Raw genomic sequence first — 13,982 nt, 5'->3', positions numbered from 1 at the left:
TAATCAAAATGAAAACTTGCGAAAAACATTTTCCTGCGACACGAAACACACAATCATCGGTCATCTGCTTTAATATCAAATTGGACAAGAGTATGTATAACGTATCATAGACAACCAATGTTGCCACACTAACCACATATAGTGTTCACAGAAGCTCTGTAAATCCAGTGTACCTAGTCTCCCGTAAGGATCAAGTGTCCCCAGTCTCCCCTACTCGTAATACATAGCTATATAGAATGCCCTGCTGCTCAGTGACAACTTAGGTACTCCGGGTGGAGGAAAGTAATTAGATTCGTAGTACAGCAGATCGTAGTGGCGTGCCTATATCAGTCAGTGAACTATAAATGCTGATGACTTAGCTATAAAATAATGTTATTATAAATTGCAGTGGAGCGGAGAAGACGACGTCCGGACACGAATGTCAGGTCGTGTCATGGTGGTCAGATTACTCTGTCGCGATGTCGCTGCAATACCAGCCTCTCCTTTGGACCTACGGGGAGTGTTTACACCATGCGTGGCGTTTAGAGTACAAGGAACTCCTAAACATGCCAATAGTAAGTGGAGCTAGGGCTTACAAGAAAATAAATCTTATTGTATTAAATCTGAGAACCGATACCACATCGCTCAGAGGACTGATAAACGTTGGGAAAGAAAAGTCTTCGAGTGGCGACCACGTGTAGGCAAAAGGAGTTCAGGTCGGGGAGGCCTATGTCCAGCAATGGTCCTCAAAAGGTCAAAAGAATTGTATTGAATGTGACAAAGCAGAGATCTGCATTTCAAGTTTTGTGATTTCAGACTTTATGATTCATGACTTATTTAACGTTACTTATAATTATTAAATAGAGCAACTCGTAGTAAGTGGCTGCTACTTTCTTATAAAAAAAAGATAATTATTGATTTTTCTGTCTTCACTCAACCCTTTAATTAAACAATATGATTGTTTATTTAAATCAGAAATTTGTTAAAATTTCAGATATCACCGAAGTTCAATTTGCACCCGACGCCCAAACTTCAGGCGCTTCCAACACGTCAGGACTAACCGTCACAGAGTACATCGCAATAGGAATTAGTTCCCTACTTTTGGGTTTGATCTACGTAGCATCAGTCTTCCTCTACTTGCATATCCGCAAACGAAGAAGAATGGCGTCCGAGGAAGGAACTGTGAGACGAATAAAGAAAATTAAAAAGAAAGACGGAACTGCGATAACTGAACGCGACATTATAAGAATAAACAACGAACGGGTTCAATCTCTACCTTCGATCGGTCAAGATGATGGTGTGATCAAGAAAAATCCACTGTTGACTGTTGGAAGGCAATTTCACGAAAGCAAAACAAGTTTTCCGAGCGACTCTGGAAGCAATATGTCAGATTCAGAAGACTTTGCCGAGAGCAGCGCACGCAGTGAAGAAAACTTTTTCAATGTTAGTTTTCAATTTCAATATTTTTCAATTCAATTGATTCGCGTTTGTTATTTTTGTCATTTTTGTGTGTCATTATTCTTACAGAGCCAAACAACTTCAGCTATTGTTCATCTGCGAAATGGAGATTTGAAACATCACGACGGCCTAGAAGTGAATCATCGAGATGAATCGAATATCGAACGCCTACCTGACGAGCACGTATCTATTGTGGAGACAACAGATGATCGGGAAATCGCCAGGCCAGTAGGCACGACTAGACGAAAGCTTTATTTCAACCCAGCTTATTTTGAACCACATTTAATGGCGGTAGGTATATTTATTGTTAAAGTTAAAGAAATCTTTAAGTAAAAACAATTGTAAGTAACTATGATTATTTTAATTTTGCAGGATCCTCCTGCCGCAGCAATAGAATTCTTGTCTAAAATACGCGAAGTAATAGCAATTGCCAAGCACAAGATGGCGTCAAAACGGTTTCAGCCAGTTCTAAATGAAATACCAGAAGAAGAAACATATCAATCTAATGGGACCAGTGTAGATATTTACCAGGGATTAGGCAGTCAAAGGAGTGGAAGTGCAATAAGCCTTAAAAGAGAAAACAGCAGGAAAAGAACAGTAAACTGCCTTGGTTGTCCTGGTTGCCAGTCAGATAGTAGTAATGGTGTTCAAAATACAGTACGATACAACATACAGGCATGTTCAAATTGTTTAGGCAACAAAGGAGATAAACAAAACAGTATACGTGAATGGCTAGAAAAGATTCCAATAGGCAAGCAACAATTGTTCCATAATGACTTCTTACCTAATAATAATCAACAAAATCTAGCAAATTCACTTTTATCTCTACCTGAGAATCAAGCTAAAATAAGGAAACAGAACAGTTTTAATACCTCTAATTCAACGTATTTACCAGTTAATTCGAATGCGCCTATACGATCATCTTCTCGATCAGTGAGATCTGAGCCACCGTTACGTAACTATAACATACCCTTACCAGATTTCGAAAACTCAAATTGTCAAAGTTATAATCACAGTAATTGTTGTAAAACTGTAAGTAGTATTGAGGACATTCGGCCAATTGGTTTAAAAGATAAGCGCTCTGGAAGCTTACGAAGTAACAACGGGATTAAAACAAAGCGCAAAAACAAAATCCTTTGTAACAATAATACCTTACCCGACATGGTAAACGATACCATAACACTTGATAACATATCAAAATCTTATTCTCTTAGTAGTTCGGACGAAGAAAGATTTCCGAATAAGATAATAAATACAAAAAATCTGAATACTTCCTTGAGACCCAATTCCGACAGTCCATCTGGTAATGAATATGAAACAGACAGTTTAGAAAGAAGTTCTAATAAAAAGAGAACGTTAACACCGTCAGAATACCCTGATGTTCCCTCTTCTCAAGCAAGTCCCAGTTTAAGCAATGCCTTGCCTTTAGAAGAGGAACTAACAATGAGGAATGCAATATACAAAACAAACTCTAGTAGTAATAGTGAAACACCATCCCCGCAAAGAGATATTTGTGTAGACCAAAATCACTATGAAACGATAGAGCTAAAGAAAAAGATTCCCAAACAAAACGCTTCTACCGATAACAAATGTAATACAAATACTGAATACAGTCTAGTGAGCGAAGTGTACGTAAATAATAATTACAATTTCGGAAGCACACCAACCACTCCGAGTGGATCTGAATGTTCTATGGGAAGTAGGAAACTGGTTGGAATTAATAATGAACATGAAGAGAAACCTGGTTGTTTAACAATTGAAGTTAAAGATCCACCAGAGAACTACATAAAAATCCATGAATCTGACGGTTTTGAACCAGACACATTAGATCGCAAGCATCCAAAACACAAGGAAATAATAGAAAGTATACAATTCAGCCGAAGGGATCTTTTGAGTAATTTAAGTAGTAACGGAAATCAAAATAACCAGCGCATCCAACTTAGAAGTAGTGGTACATTCAAGAAGAATGATTATAAAGGCGACTGTACAAGAAAATACAACAGTTTAAGGAATGACCAGTCCCAAAAAAACCTATATAATTATCCAAAGTTATCATCAAATACATTTAGTGAATCCAAATTAACAGAAGATAATGCTGACGTTATGTGGGAAAACGACACAAGCTGGACATCTGAAGAAGGTAGAATTCTTACTTTAGAATTAAGACATTCAAAAAGACAACGTCAGTCCACTCCACCAACTATAAAGCAAATTAAAAGCTTACCGCGACCAGATATCTTACCCCCTCTTCCACCTACAAATGAGATATACGAAAAACCTGTTAACCCACCAAGGAGAGTGGAAGATCATAGACTAGAAGGTCATCCAAAAAACGTGATTGGCAGGAGCCTCAGCCCGAGAACAATCACAACTAATCATGAAATGCTCGGAAAATCAAGTGAAACCTGTGGATCTTCCTGCAGTCCAGTGAGTGCTTCTGTCGTATCACGAGACTCGGTTTACGAAGACATAGACACTGTCAATATCTTTAGTAAAAACCATATAACAGATTCCAGTTGCAGGAAATCTATTAGAAACGTTTCGGCCAAATCCAATGAAAACAGTATTAACACGAATACGTTCGTCAAGGGTCAAAAAATAGACGGATCTAAAACTAAACTAAAACGAAAAAAGCTTTCCAGTATCGAAGACTCAGGATATCTAAGTAGCGATTCGACTAGTTCTAGACAGTTTCAAAAAAAGTTGGTTATAGCAAGGATTGTGAGTTGTAGTGAAAGTGACGATACCGAAAATGAAGCTAGAAGTGAATCTGGTGCCGAGAGCATAGAGACACATTCAGTTTACTTCGGCAGCTTTCGGAAATTACATCCAAATGTTGAAAAGTGTATGAACAATGCTAGTGGCACAAGGGATAGTAATAGAATAAGAAAAAAGATAAAGCATATTACAGAAAACAATTTGTGTTAATATTAAGTTTACGTGCAATAAATGTGCAATAATTTGTATTTAAATACCTTTTAAATTTAGTTTTTATAGCAAATTTATTGATAAATAATTTAGATAATAAGCTAGTACATTCCAAATCTGATTATGGATTTTTAATTTATTTAAGTATGTAAATTGTTGATATAAGACTAAGGCCGGAAGTGCAATGCAATAATAGTTTATAATGAAGAATACTTATTAAAAGTTTACAATGTAGGTAGTAGGTAACATGCAGGTAAAGTAAACATATTAATTTAATTTCTAACTGTAATACATTATTTTTTACTTGATTTTACTGTATAAAAATATCAGAATAATGAACCGATAGAAACTCTGTAGGTATAAAAGTATAGGGACATTTTATTATTTTATTCTATTTATTTATTACGGAAATAACTGTTTAAAAAAATAAGAACTCCATAACATTGACAAATACAATTTAACAATTTAAAAAAAACCTATTATTGAATATCAAGTATAACCGAATTTCTATCGAATTATTATTTTCAAAAATAAGTATCCATTGAAATAATGTGTTGTGATTGTTGTATTTTTTTAGAAATAATAAGATGGTTTTCAGAGAAAACTTAGGTTATTATTTTATAATAAATTAATATAACATTAGTTATTTATTTTATTTAAGGGCAAGCAATATGTAGTTTATTTTAAGCTATGTTCAATAATTATGTTATAGTGAAATATTTAGTTAAATGAAAGAGGAGTCAGGCGGCAACATATAGCTTCCTAGTACCTGACATTAATGCTCCAGAGGGGGCTAAACTTAAGTATAACTTATTCAATTATTGACCAGTTTACATATTTCATTAAAAGTATACTAGGTATAATGTTTTATTTTATACTATCTATGCTATAAATAAATGGAAATAGAAAACACACTAAGTATGTAATATATTTTTCTTGCAATAAAACCAGATTTATTGCTTGGTCTTTGTTCGATTTGTATTGACAAGCTTTAGGGCCTCTTTCCTGTCACGACTGTTTATTTGTACCCATCCATACATAGCACTTACCACTTATCTTTGCATTCATTTCACTAATTCATATGATTATATTTATTCATCTATTTTGCCTGTTCTGTTCTTGCGTAAACTTAGAACCGTTCGGATTAGCTCGTTACAAAAAAAAAACAATATGTACTATAGTAAAATTGTATATGTATAAGATTGTATTATAGTATAGTTTACCTACCTGAATCGAATTTTGTAAACTGGTCAAAGTTGTAAATGCCCTCTCGGTTTACAGTTTCAGAGCAAATAATTAATTGTCATTGATGTTGGTTGCAAGCAATCCTTTACATTAGTACTTAATCTATTAATTAATAGCAGCGTAGTAGTGGGTGCGAATGATATAGATGAAAATTTAAGTTTTACCTAGGAAATTGACTTTATTATGAGGCCTATGGTTCCAGACTCAAAGCCTTTTTCTTGTCACGCGGGTTTATGTCCGTGTGCGGATGTAGTCCGCGTTTCCTTAGTATGATTTTTTTACGTTTACTCGAAAACAGTCATCGTTTACGTTTTCGCTCACACAGCGCCCCCGTGGACCGTATTGAAACTAAAATTCCGCAGTATACGTTTCAAAAATGGAACGATAACGCTACCGATACGATACTATATAAATTAAAAATGTAAAAATAAATGCATTGTATTTCTAATAATATTTGTAAAATAAAATTAAATGTTGTTGCAATTGACGTTAATTTTTTACAACACATAATGCGAAATTTTAGTCCCGATACTGTCCACAGGGGCGCTACATGTCTAAAAACGTGGTGAACATTTTCGAGCAAACATAAAAATTAATATTAAGAGTACAGTACCACTCGTATTCTATAGTTCCACAGATTCTTTTTCTTCGATGCATACCATTGGCACGCGTGTCGTGAAGACTGAATCGAGATATTTCACGCGTGCGGTTAGTAAACGCATGCGAGCGTAGAACCGTGTGACAAGAGAACCGTCCTTATGCTTTTAGGTATATTATACAAGGAATAGGAATTGGTGCCACACTGAGTTGTAAATATAAGTTGATTATTAATAGTATAGTTCATATATCTTGAGGCAATTTAATTACAAACTACTTATAATTAAAAATGTTTTTATTTTTATTTTTGATTGCTTGTGAACAACGTTGAGGAATAATTTATGGTTGTGGGTAATTTAAGTGAATTGTTATTATTTATTTTTACAATAAAAGCTGATTCAGTGGTGCTAAGAAATACTAAAGGAGAAACCGGGTATAATTAATTGTATAATAAGACTATTCTCCAATTATACAGGTAGAGAATAGACACAGGCGAATTAATATTAATATATTTGTATTATTAATTTAATTAATTATTTTAATAAAAGACTAAAGTTTTAAGTGTTTTACACTATATTTTATATTAATATGGCACGTAAAATACAACTGACATTGTATACAATTAAGTTAAAAATATTATACATATGTACTTTATTACACAAAGTGTTATCATTTTGCTGGATATTCAAAACATGGATCTTCTATGGCTTCTTTAGACCTAATTAAAACGGCATTATTTGAAAATGAAAAACAACTTAATTTAATATTACCGAAACTAAGGATACAAAAGTACAGAACATCTATTTTTTAATCTACAGAAAATGTATAAAAATCATCTCTTTACGTCCAGTATTTTAAGTACTTATAATAGTTATGTATAAATCGTAACTTATTTTTAAGAAAATGTATAGTTTTATTTAAATATTATGTATTGTATAAATGTTCCAAAAGAAATAAATGCATCGCTACATTATTATTTTTCCTATTATTTACAATATTTGGATTCATGATATGTAAAGTTACACTTTTACACTACACTATACAGCCGATTAATCAGTTTTTATTATCTCTTAGTAGATAGAAAATCTGAATATAGCTTTAAATGTACTTTTAAAACCATTTTATGGAATAATTTATTAAATTAAAATAAATGCACTTGTGCACATGAAACACTGGTCTTTGAGACATTTCAAGATAAAACTAAACATACATAATCAAAAAACAAAGCATAATACAGCTAGGAATATTATATACCACAATAAGTTGACTTTTATATGAACCTAAGCAAGAATGAGCAAGATTATTTTTACCCGACTACAGAGGGGCTATGTTGAATCTTGGTTCAAAATCAAAATCTTGGTTGTACCCTGGTTTAATAGCAAATTGTAAAGCCAAAATTTTAAAGTTTGATCTAAATTAATTGTGGCTTGATGCAAGTGGTCACTGCCACCCGACATCTGAAAACAATTTCATGGAGAACAGGGGTCCTATCTTTTTTTTCATAATTTAGGAGTAGCAGACAAGCATGCAGTCCAGATGATGGTAAGTGGCTACTGCCGCCCGTGGACATCTGTAATCAACCCCAGATAGAATTAGATATTCCGACCTGAGGTCGGCCACAGATGCACCTATACCCCTGAGGACTAAGCTGGAACGCCTTGGAAAAGTATGTCTCCCTTAAAGGGTGTGGCCCTTCAAACCAGAACACAGCAGCGCTTAACACTGCTGTTATGAGACAGAAATAGGTGTGGCGGTGGTGCCGCCGGAGTCGAACCACAAAGGGTTCTACCACCAATATCTGAAGCCTATCACAGATGCGTTGCCATTCCTAAGAACTAAACTGACAATTTGTATCTAAGTCAGCCAGCATCACATTAGAAATAGCTGATGTCGGCCAACTGTTCACAACACAGGTTCTACCACCTTACAATCTAATGTTCATCACCTATTCTTTACTATCCCACTTTCTCCTCAGAATCAGAAGGGTTAGGCCACAGACTACAGCTCTGGCCTAGTGCAAATTGGTAGACTTCACATACATTTGAAATCTTATTTTTTATAATTTCATAGGTATGCAGGATTCCTCATGGTGTTTTCCTTCACGGTTTAAGCAAGTAGTTATTCTATTAGTACGTGCCTGGGTTTTGAATCTTGGACCCCTCGATCAAGAGGCTTCCTACAATTTAATGGCACTAAAACTTATTCAAGGAGCATATCACAAAAAGCTCCTTCATTACTCTTAAATCTAACTAATATCCATCTCTTCATCCAGCATCAATGATTTCGTAGTCACTTTTATACTTGGGGTAGTGACAATCATAGTATAAGAAATACTATCATAGATGAAGTGTAATAATGCCGGTACTTGGGTGGGACACCTGAAAAAAAAAATGTAGTTAATTTACGCAAACTTTATTAACAGTACACAGTAACAAACAAGAATGTGAGGTGCTGCCATCTTATAATAATAAATGTGACTGGCAAATGCCACCCATTTATAATCAATCTCAGATAAGATACAAGTCAGACCTGGTCGCTACAGATGTATCGCTACCCTTGAGGTCCCCTACCCCTTCTAATTTGAAAAACTCCATATAAGCGCCTCTCTCTTCAAACTATAACGTAAAAACGCTTAACTTGGCAGCTGTCCAAATTATTCATTATCTGGAGTTGAACCATAAAGAGTTCTACTACCTCCAAAATGCTATTTATAAAGTGCAATATAAAATTTTCTATAAAAAAGCCCTAAAAAATGTGTGAAATCTACTATTGCACGTCCAATGCGATAAATCTAACCCCTAATTTCAAAAGGGACATATGTTTTGGGATCATGAATAATCATTTAAATATTAGTATAAGGCAAAAGGAGGCATCTTTTTAAAAAAAATTGGCGTATGTAATACTTGAATGACAGTTAGCTGTAATATAATAATGGGTTGATACATACCTTGTGTAGACATCAATTTTAAAATTATACTCAAAATGATCAGGTTTTTTCACTACAGCCTCTTTATTGTCATAGAAAATAATTATCATTCCATGCAATATGTGTTCAGGTGATGCTTTATGGACTAAAATTTTAGAGTCTTCGAAATCACACAATGTATGAAATTTTAAGAGATCAAGAAATAGTTTTGGAGGGTCAATATTTATATTGTCTGAAGTTTGAGCCCGTGGAATAATTTGTTTAAGGCATAGTGTTGTTCTTTCAGTACTTGATAAAATGGTCCAAGCCTTCTTAATATTATCTGAAACAGGAAAAACTTAAGTATATATTTTTATAAATTTAAAATAATTAGGAACAATATACCACTTTAATGACAAAACTAAGATATTATAAAGTCAGAAGCCTATGTCAAATATTATCTATACTAATATTATAAAGAGAAAAACTTTGTTTGTTTGTTTGTTGATTGTAATGAATAGTCTCAAAAACTACTGGACCGATTTTAAAAATTATTTCACCATTCGAAAGCTACATTATCCACAAGTAACATAGGCTATATTTTATATGAAATATATTTGATAAATAGATTTTGAGGCAGTACAAAGTTTGCCGGGTCAGCTAGTATATAATAGAATAGATAAATATTATAACAATAAAATGTTTATATACTCAAAAATTATTCAACAAGCTACGAGTAATAAATACTGACATGATGTTGATATATAAATATGAATAAATCAGGGTAAAAATTTCTAGAACTTTATTTATCTGACTGTAAAAGCAATATAGCTGAACAAATACTAAGATAATTTCTTAATAATATTATCTTTTTTGCAGTGGCTACTGCCACCCATGAACATCTGTAATCAAACCCAGCAAGTATTTTCCCCTAAAGTCTTCCTGACCATAATATTTGATTTGGAACACAGCAGCACTAACACTGCTGTTTTTAAGCAGAAAAGTGTAGTGGTGGTGCATTTAGTATAGAATTAAAAATACTACCACCTTATAGAACCGTATGGAAACCTTAGATATTGAAATATACTCACCAATAGAACTATTAAACACATCGAAATTCTTGCCCATTACGTCCGAAGCAGATATGAAAACAGGTTCGCAAGGTTGCAAATAGTCCTTCCCTTGTTTTTGGTAGGAAACAACAAGATTAAACTGAACTTTACTGATGACGGAATGTTTAAATTCTCTCAGAGGTATCACAGCTGCTACTATAGTGTCAGATCTACCAATTATTGATAACTTCTCTGTTTCTATCATAAATGGACTGTCATTGAATGTTCCCTCGTCTACATTAAAGTATTTAGTTGAGTAAGATATTGAATTACTGCTGTTATTATGTATCAATATACATACATTCTCCATTGATCTGAAAATAAGATAATTTATTTTTCAGAAGACAAATACAACATTACACTATTAGTTAGATGACATCATAAAGGGTGTGAAGTTTTTATGTGAGACCTGACATACTAAGAAGTCGGCCATCTTGAAAGAATCTACTTTTTGCATCAATTTTTTTTAACATGTAATAAGCTTACGTTTGACTGCAACCTTACCTGATGTTAAGTAAGATGCAGCCTTGGTTAAAACATGCTTACCTAGAAGTAGCCTATACACCCTTGACTTGAGCAATCCCATGTTATATTATAAAACATGTTTCCATCAACCTTAGGCCTTAGCCTTAGGCTTGTGGATAAGGTTGAAAAGTATTCAGTAACAAATTTTGAAAGTGATACTCTTTCGGAGACTTTAGAAAAACTCTCAGGCATGTAGGTTTCTCTAGAACGTTTTCTTTTGCTATTAAAGAAAGTGATATTAAATTTATAATATGCAAATGATTCAGAACTCTGACCCCACAATTGAAAGAACAAATTTCAAGTCTTTACGCTATTACTGAGGTTACCCCTGAGGACTAAGATACAATGCCTTAGATAAGTATGCTTGCCACACCCTTCAAACTAGAGCATGGAAGCACTTAACACTCCTATTATCTGGCAGGAATAGATGTGACAGCGGTGACTCAAAAATCAAATCACAAAGGTTCTTCTACCACATTTAAGATGGCATACCTATAGGTTTCTTTATTTATCAGAAAGATAGATATACATACCCATTGTAGGTTTCCTTCACTTGTAGCAGGATAACAATTTTTTTGTTGAAAAATTGAACAATTGGTGGTTCTATTTTGAGATCGTTGGGTTTCTGGAAATTATCAAAATAAACAATTTTTATTGTAGTAATTGTATACAATTAATGTCATTGAACTGTTATGAATACTATGGATATTATTTTTGGTTATAAGGGTTGTGTTAAGGGTAAAGGTTGCACTGATGCAAAATGTTCCAAATTGTCCTCCTTGCTCTGTAACAATGCATCTGTGTACATGGGTAGGACTCCAATCTGATCCGGGATTGATTGATTCACATAAATCCATGGGCAACAGTGGCCACTTGTCATCAAATCACAAAACTGCATACTCATTACTTCTGTAACATAAAAAATATTACAGTTCTTTCATTGAAGTGACATTTCACACACACTTTTGATAAAAAATGGAAACTATACACATACCGGAATAAAGTATGCTGCACGCTGCCTTAATTCCAATATTTGTTTATAGGCCTTCTTATTAGATTGTAGATTATCTATAGCTTCCTTTAATTTATTTCGTAAAGCGGAGGAGATACCGTCTGAATTGGTGTTTTCATTCATCTCATCTATGATCTTGAATCCATTGTCAATTGAATAATATTTCGTACTGTTTTCAGTTATAACCTTAAGCGTCACTGCTCCTGTGCAATGTAAATCACACAGTTCATACGTTTTCACAAACCGTAACCTGGGAAACAATATACTTGGACATTCATTATCCTTCCTAGATAAGATAATGAGCTCTTCGCGCGCTTCTACTAAATAGTACAGGTCACAATTACTACTTCTCACTATACTTATCCGTCGAAAATCAGTAGCATACGGGATTTTTGTCGAAGAAACCAAACTTTTCTTGTAATACTCTAACACTTCACCCTGTTTTGAACAAATTGTGATGTCAATATCTTTTTTATCTCTCGGATGTTCATCGTAAATAACATAACATTCAACATTATTAACAACGGAAGCCGGGATTAATAAATACAAGTCGTTACATTCGAGTAACATTTTGTTACTTTTATTAACTCTAAAGATTTGTCAGAATAAGTTGTAAATATTATAATTTAAATTCCAGACATTTCTAAGGCGCGAATATGCCGAAGCCCGAATGCCGATTGCGAGTCTATGCCAATTTCTATTAGAGATGTTAAAAATAATCGATTATTATTTTCTTATAATCGATTTTTACAATAATATTAATCGATTTTTTATAAATCGATCATATAAATTGAATCACGTATTCAATCTATTTTTAGAAACAGTTCGTATCTATGCAACGGATGAAAAATATCTGGATGAAATCGAATTAAGTTCATACATATAAGTGGTGAAGGTATTTTATAATGAAGAAGGATAATACCATATCGAATGTAAAATAGGACTGGACATTTATGGCATTATTTTTATTTAATTTATATTTTAGTTTTTGAGACAATAAGTTTGTTCTTTTGTTGGGATGTTCATCGTTTCATTTTAATTATAATAAATAAAACGTTAAATAGTACTAAAATTTGTATCAATAATGCTATTTGGTTTCATATTTTTTCCTTTTAGTATAGGTATTTATAGTTATAGTAGTATAGTTATTACGTGATAGTTTTTTTTTTACTTTCATTTTTGTATATACGTACATTTTGTATATAAGTTTTTATTCGTATAAACTCGTAGTTTAATTCATTTTACCTTAATGAATGATTATTTTAATGTTTTATTTGTACATTTATTGTAACTAATTAATTAAACCTAACCAATCCTATGTAAAACGTCCAACCACAAAACTTATTAGTAATATAATATATGTTATGTTTCTCAATACCTTATTTAAAAAATTTAAACAAAAATTCCTTTGATTTTTAGTTTTGAATTGGTTATTTTTTATTCATATTGTTTTATTTCATTTTTACTGTAATAAATGTGTACTATGACTATCTTCGATTTATTATTGGACTAAAAAAGCATGTACTTTATAATTTAATACAAAAAAAAAACGATTTTTGACAAATCGATTAATTTTGAATAAAGAAGAATCGATTTTTACTTAATGGATTCTTTTCCATTAATCTCACATCCTTAATTTGCCTATTGTCAATTGTCATTTCATATGACATAACATTGACAACTGACAATTGAATGTTGACAATTACAAATCCGTCACCAGTTTTAAAATGATAAAGTTCCGATTGCTTTAAATTCTTACTTTTTAAGCTAATAGCAAGTTATTACATGATTATGTTTAGTTATTTTGTTCAAAATACTTACCATTAAAGGAAATGTTTCAAAATGTATGGGCTCCCGGCCACCTTTTGTACACTATACTAAAAACTAAGAAAACATGCAAAGAACAATTCGTAGTGGTTCATTTTCTTCAAATCATGTTCGCTTCATTGTTAAAAAACAATAATTATCACTTAAACTTGCAACACAACAGTGGAAAAACATCATGGCGGTAGTGATTACCGTAATAATGTCATCTGTCATTCTATTTTAACTTACTATATACATTATATACTTTTTAATATATTTTTTACGCGATTGGGCGTAGATATATAAATATTGTATTGAGAAACAATATCTATATTTGATAAACATTAATTATATTTACTTTCATAAATCTTGACTTAAAACAAACATACCAAAATAAGTACTTCTATACCAATTT

General features: G+C 32.7%; 2 protein-coding genes across 2 annotated transcripts in view; one reads left to right on the top strand and one right to left on the bottom strand.

Annotated features, from left to right (window-relative positions):
- Positions 1–4,403, top strand: part of LOC140752170 (uncharacterized) — an 82,661-nt gene extending 78,258 nt beyond the window's left edge. The window contains exons 7-10 of the mRNA XM_073086365.1: positions 389–554; positions 974–1,422; positions 1,507–1,728; positions 1,810–4,403. Coding sequence (XP_072942466.1) covers positions 389–554; positions 974–1,422; positions 1,507–1,728; positions 1,810–4,365 — 3,393 coding nt within the window. The 3' untranslated portion in view covers positions 4,366–4,403. The remainder of the gene's footprint in view (positions 1–388; positions 555–973; positions 1,423–1,506; positions 1,729–1,809) is intronic.
- Positions 4,404–7,561: 3,158 nt separating this feature from the next.
- On the bottom strand, positions 7,562–12,438 carry LOC140752173 (uncharacterized). The gene is made up of 5 exons (XM_073086369.1): positions 11,744–12,438; positions 11,283–11,374; positions 10,204–10,538; positions 9,155–9,455; positions 7,562–8,585 (listed from the first exon to the last, which is right to left on the bottom strand). Exons 1-5 carry the CDS (start codon positions 12,329–12,331, stop codon positions 8,453–8,455), a joined length of 1,449 nt encoding a protein of 482 aa, XP_072942470.1. The 5' UTR covers positions 12,332–12,438; the 3' UTR covers positions 7,562–8,452.
- Positions 12,439–13,982: the final 1,544 nt, after the last annotated feature.

Source organism: Epargyreus clarus, unplaced genomic scaffold (assembly GCF_041222505.1).
Source record: "Epargyreus clarus isolate Ecla_fem2 unplaced genomic scaffold, WU_Ecla_fem_2.2 ptg000024l, whole genome shotgun sequence".
Lineage (NCBI taxonomy): Eukaryota > Metazoa > Arthropoda > Insecta > Lepidoptera > Hesperiidae > Epargyreus > Epargyreus clarus.
The sequence above is the reverse complement of the archived record's forward strand: the minus strand, read 5'-3'. Positions and strand labels throughout refer to the sequence as shown.